This window comes from Peromyscus maniculatus, chromosome 1, assembly GCF_049852395.1.
Source record: "Peromyscus maniculatus bairdii isolate BWxNUB_F1_BW_parent chromosome 1, HU_Pman_BW_mat_3.1, whole genome shotgun sequence".
NCBI classification, from domain to species: Eukaryota; Metazoa; Chordata; class Mammalia; order Rodentia; family Cricetidae; genus Peromyscus; species Peromyscus maniculatus.
The window spans coordinates 197657502-197662215 of record NC_134852.1 but is presented as its reverse complement, the minus strand read 5'-3'; the positions used below and the strand labels follow the sequence as shown (position 1 = coordinate 197662215).

Genomic DNA, 4714 nt, shown 5'->3' with positions numbered 1-4714 from the left:
CTTTAAATAGCACCGGGGCTGGCGAAACTGGAGCCCGGTGCGGCTCTTCCCGGCTCCGGCCCGGGCTTGCTGGAAACCCCGGCGGCGGCGGCGCCCGTGTCCGCGCTCTCCTCCCGGGGCCCCGCGCCGCTCCGCCTGCCTGGGTCGCCGCGCTAATCGGCCCGTTGCCGGTCCGCGCCCTGCCCGGCGCGGCCTCCCGCCCGCCTCTCGCCTTCCTCTCGCACCGTCCGGCGCCCGAGCTGCCCGCGGGCTGGGTCCCCGCGGCCCGAGCCGCCCCGGCCGGGCCCCCAAGCGAGGCCGAGATGACTTCCAAGGAGGACGGCAAGGCGGCGCCGGGGGAGGAGCGCCGGCGCAGCCCTCTGGACCACCTGCCGCCGCCCGCCAACTCCAACAAGCCCCTGACGCCGTTCAGCATCGAGGACATCCTCAACAAGCCGTCGGTGCGGAGAAGTTACTCGCTGTGTGGGGCGGCGCACCTGCTGGCCGCCGCCGACAAGCACGCGCCGGGCGGCTTGCCCCTGGCGGGCCGCGCTCTGCTCTCGCAGACCTCGCCGCTCTGCGCCTTGGAGGAGCTCGCCAGCAAGACCTTTAAGGGGCTGGAGGTCAGCGTCCTGCAGGCAGCCGAAGGTAGGCACAGCCTAGGTTTGCCCTGCGCCCGGTCGCCCACACTCAGTGTCCTGTACTTCGTACCCCCCTGCCTCTGCCCACGCCGGCCGGCCGTCAGGTCCCTCCAGTCCTAGCTTCTGTCGCTGAGACGGGAGTGGAGATAGGTGGGACAGGACCCAGGGACCTCTGAGTCGGGGTGATCTGAGAGAGGTGGGGAACCCAAGCTCTCCCCCAAAGTCTGACGGGTTTCTTGGAGTTTCCATCGGCTTGGATGCTCTTTACTCCTGGAGTGGGGCAGAGAGAGAATCTTTTCCTGGAAACTTCTGGGTAGGATGGAGTCAGGCCACTGGAAAGGGGTTAAAAAAAAATCTGTGTTCACAACACATTTGGGGAGTCTCTGTTTGGCTTTTTTGTACTCTGTGAGACTTTAGGTCTTTCAGACCAACTCTTAGGGAGCAGAGACCAAAACAATTATTCCTAGCGACTTCCAGGAGACCAAAGACAGGAGGTTTCCCATGGCCCAGCTTGCTCTGGTATAGAGATTAGACTCAACAGCGAGATGGGCCTGGGTCTGGTGGAGAGTTATGGGATAGAGTCTGGGTGGGGTCTTCACTCTCTCGTTGCGAGCGTACACTGTCATTTCTTTTCAGGCCGCGATGGGATGACCATCTTTGGGCAGCGGCAGACGCCCAAGAAACGGCGAAAATCACGCACGGCCTTCACCAACCACCAGATATACGAGTTGGAGAAACGCTTTCTGTACCAGAAGTACCTGTCCCCGGCAGATCGCGACCAAATTGCGCAGCAGCTGGGCCTCACCAACGCACAGGTCATCACCTGGTTCCAGAATCGGCGCGCCAAGCTCAAGCGGGATCTGGAGGAGATGAAGGCCGACGTGGAGTCCGCCAAGAAACTGGGCCCCAGCGGGCAGATGGACATCGTGGCACTGGCCGAACTGGAGCAGAACTCGGAGGCTTCGGGCGGCGGTGGCGGCGGCGGCTGCGGCAGGGCCAAGTCTAGGCCCGGTTCTCCCGCGCTGCCCCCAGGCGCCCCGCAAGCCCCGGGCGGTGGGCCCTTGCAGCTCTCGCCGGCCTCTCCGCTCACGGACCAGCGGGCCAGCAGCCAGGACTGCTCAGAGGACGAGGAAGACGAAGAGATCGACGTGGACGACTGAGCGGCGCCCTGGACCTTCTGCCTCCCGGGCCCCCAGCGCCCGCATGCCCGCCGCCCCCCGGACCGGACCGCGAAGGGGAGCTGGGACCTCCTCTGCATCTCCTGCCTCCACCCTTGTCCCGGGGCCCCGACTTGGCTCCTGACAGCCGCCTCTTCCCTCTCGAAGCAATAAATCCGGGCCGGCCGGCGGGGCCGGCCGCCACAAGCGGCCTCCGCCGCCCCGGAAGCGCTCGCCGCCGCCGTGCAATTCTGTATGGCTTCTGTATAAATATTTAAGCCTATATAAGGGGTTCCTCCCACCGCAGCCTGATCTTTTTCTTTATTTTATTTTACTATTATTATTTTTTTTTAATCTCAGAGATTTCGATGTTTTCAAAGCCCGGGTGCTACCGGGTCGGCTGACGGTGAGGCGGACTCGAGAGCGGCGAACACTAACTCCTGCGGTCTAGAAGCTGTTTTCATTTTTTCTCTGCATGTGGCGAATGCACCGGTTCGCTCACTCCCTCGGCCTGTTACAGTTGACTTTTGATTTCCTTCTGCCTTTTTTTTTTCCCTGCGTGAGAAGGGGGTGGGGGGACAGCCCGACCTTGACTTGCAAGTTTCAAAATCGATCTCTTCTTTCCCCAGCAAGAGAAGTCTGTTTTCGATGGCGTGTCTGCCTCCCGATGTCCGCTATTTTTAAAATTTCTCCAAACCTTCTTGCATTTTCTCGGACTGACTGCTGGAGTCTGGCTTTTAGGGAAAAAGCAAGGGGACATCTGACCAATCATCGAAAACAGAACCCAAAGCCCTAGAATTATTTTTTACTCTTTTTAGATTTTTTTCTTTTTTTGCATGTGACAGAGACCGAAAGAAGGGCGACCCAAGCTCACCCTCACCTCCTCTGCAGCTCTGGTTCTGTCTGTCAGTCTCTCTCTCTCCCGTCTCAACTTGGCCATAGGAGGGTGGCCCGGTGCGGGTGGGTCCCGGATGCCCCTTCCCAGCTCCTACCCCTCCCTCTCTTTCTCCGACTGTACCCAAGGCCTCTTTCTCCGATAAATAAAAGTCTTTGCCATTTTACTAGAACGGGCCGCGACCGCAATTGCGAGAACCGGCCGCATTTACCCAAAGCTGCCGACCGAAGGTTAAGATTGTCCCTGATGCCCCTTGTGGGTCCCGCCTGCCTTGGAGATTTGGGGGAAAGTTTCCGGGCAGGCTTAGGGTGAGGGACCACGAGGAAGCAGTGGGAGGAAGTGCCTTTTGCCCAGGCCCTTAAGCACGCAGCAGCTGCCGAATGGACTGAGAAGCCTGCTTCGTCGGGTCGGGGTAAAAAGCTAGGCTTGCCGATGGTGACAGAAAACTCGTTTGTACACGGGAGGCGCCAAGGTGAGGCAAGGCTTGCCCTGCGGTTCTGGGTTCCATCGCTGACCGTCGTAGTCTACCTGTGCTTCCTCGACACCTGCTCGACACGGGCAGGTGTCACTCAGTGGAAAATCAGGGTGGAGCCTGGAGACTCCCGAGTTTGGGTCGTGCCCTGAGGGCGTCAGCCTGGTTTGGGAGTCCGGGAAGGAGTGTAAGGCTGAAGACAACTGGGGCATGCTGAATGGCACTTGTGGGCTTTCGAGAATGCAAGCCCAACGCGTCTGGGGGTTGTAGTACATTTCGAGTAACCTTCCCAAATGCTGGCCCAGAACTGGCTAGCAGCAAAACCATAGGTGTCTCAGGGACTTCCTGGTTTCCCAGCGGCTTTGGGCGGCTGGGGGGGGGGGGGTCCGGCCACTTTCACTTTCCTAAACTGAGGGGAGAGGGTCTCTCTGGGCTTTTGTTGTCGGGCTGGCGAGTGGCCGCAGTCACTCGAGTTGGGTCCCGCCTCCAGGCCGCTGGGCTCCCTTTCTCCGAAAAATTGATGTGAGAACCGCGCATCTGGTCTCGGGCAGGCGCTGGGGCCCCGGGGCCTGAGTCAGGAACGTGCGTGTCCAAGGAGGAAGCTACGAGGCAGCCAGAAGCGGGGAAAGGCGCTTAGATAGACACCCAGAGCTGAGCGAGGGTGTGAGCGGCGGCAGAGAGGCAGGGTGCAGAGAGGACCATTTCCAGACACCGAGAAAGCGGCAGAGAGACGGGGACAAGGAGGAAAAGGGAACGGGAAGATGCGGAGAGAAGAGGCGACAGGGACCAGAGAAGGCCAGAGGCGGCCGGGCAGCCGTGCGGCCGTGCGGCCGTGCGGCCGGTTCCTCCCGGGCGACATAAATCGCCCTCTCTTAGGATGGATGGGTCTGTAATTCGGAGCGCGGACCATGAAGGCCGGGACGAATGGGCCCGGGCGGCCGCTGACAGGCGACAATAGCCGGGCCCAGCCCCCCGCGGCTCCCGGTGCGGGCACGGCCGCGGCCCTCCGCAGCCCAGAGCGCGCCAGCGCTGGCGACCATATGGTTTTTGAATTTTCTTCACAATTTGTAGACAATTTGATGGATTAGGTCCCCGCGCGCGCCTCCCCGGCACAAAGGCGGCGCAGGGACCGCGGCGCGGCGGTCACCCGGGCATCTGCGCCCGCCGCGCACTCCCCCCCCCCGCCCGGCCCCCACCCCGCGCCCGGAGCCCCCGGGCCGCCCGCCCAACACGCCCATGAATCCCAATGAAGCGGCCCTGGCACCTCCGGCCGCTCGGCGCTTCCAGGCCCTGGGCTGGGCCCTGCTGGGTCCCTTCGGGCTGGGGGCAGCGGCCCCAGGGCTGAGCCCACCCGAGCTGCGGCGCCCGCGGGGCGCGCAGCTAAGCAGGCGCATCGGGGCTGAGGAGAAACGGGGCCATTTATCCGCCCGTCTAGTTAAAGCGGGTTATTTGTTTGCTTCTCTGGCCTCCTCCCCTCCCCTCCCCCTCCCTCCCTCCCCCTCCCTTTCTCTTCTGCCTTTTATTCTTTTGTCTCTAAATGGATTTAATGAGCCTGAAAAACATGACAATT

The 4714-nt window shown here is 61.8% G+C and overlaps 1 protein-coding gene across 1 annotated transcript; it reads left to right on the top strand.

Annotated features, from left to right (window-relative positions):
* The first annotated feature begins 291 nt into the window (after positions 1 to 291).
* On the top strand, positions 292 to 2826 carry Lbx1 (ladybird homeobox 1). The gene is made up of 2 exons (XM_006988184.3): positions 292 to 627; positions 1257 to 2826. The coding sequence occupies exons 1-2, from the start codon at positions 303 to 305 to the stop codon at positions 1778 to 1780; spliced, it is 849 nt and encodes a 282-aa protein (XP_006988246.1). The 5' UTR covers positions 292 to 302; the 3' UTR covers positions 1781 to 2826.
* The last annotated feature ends 1888 nt before the right edge of the window (positions 2827 to 4714 follow it).

Excerpts from the sequence above, each read along its gene's own strand:
- Lbx1 (XM_006988184.3), top strand. The coding sequence starts at position 303 with ATGACTTCCAAGGAGGACGGCAAGGCGGCGCCGGGGGAGGAGCGCCGG. Across the intron at positions 628-1,256 it reads CGTCCTGCAGGCAGCCGAAG|GCCGCGATGGGATGACCATC; the intron begins GTAGGCACAGCC and ends ATTTCTTTTCAG.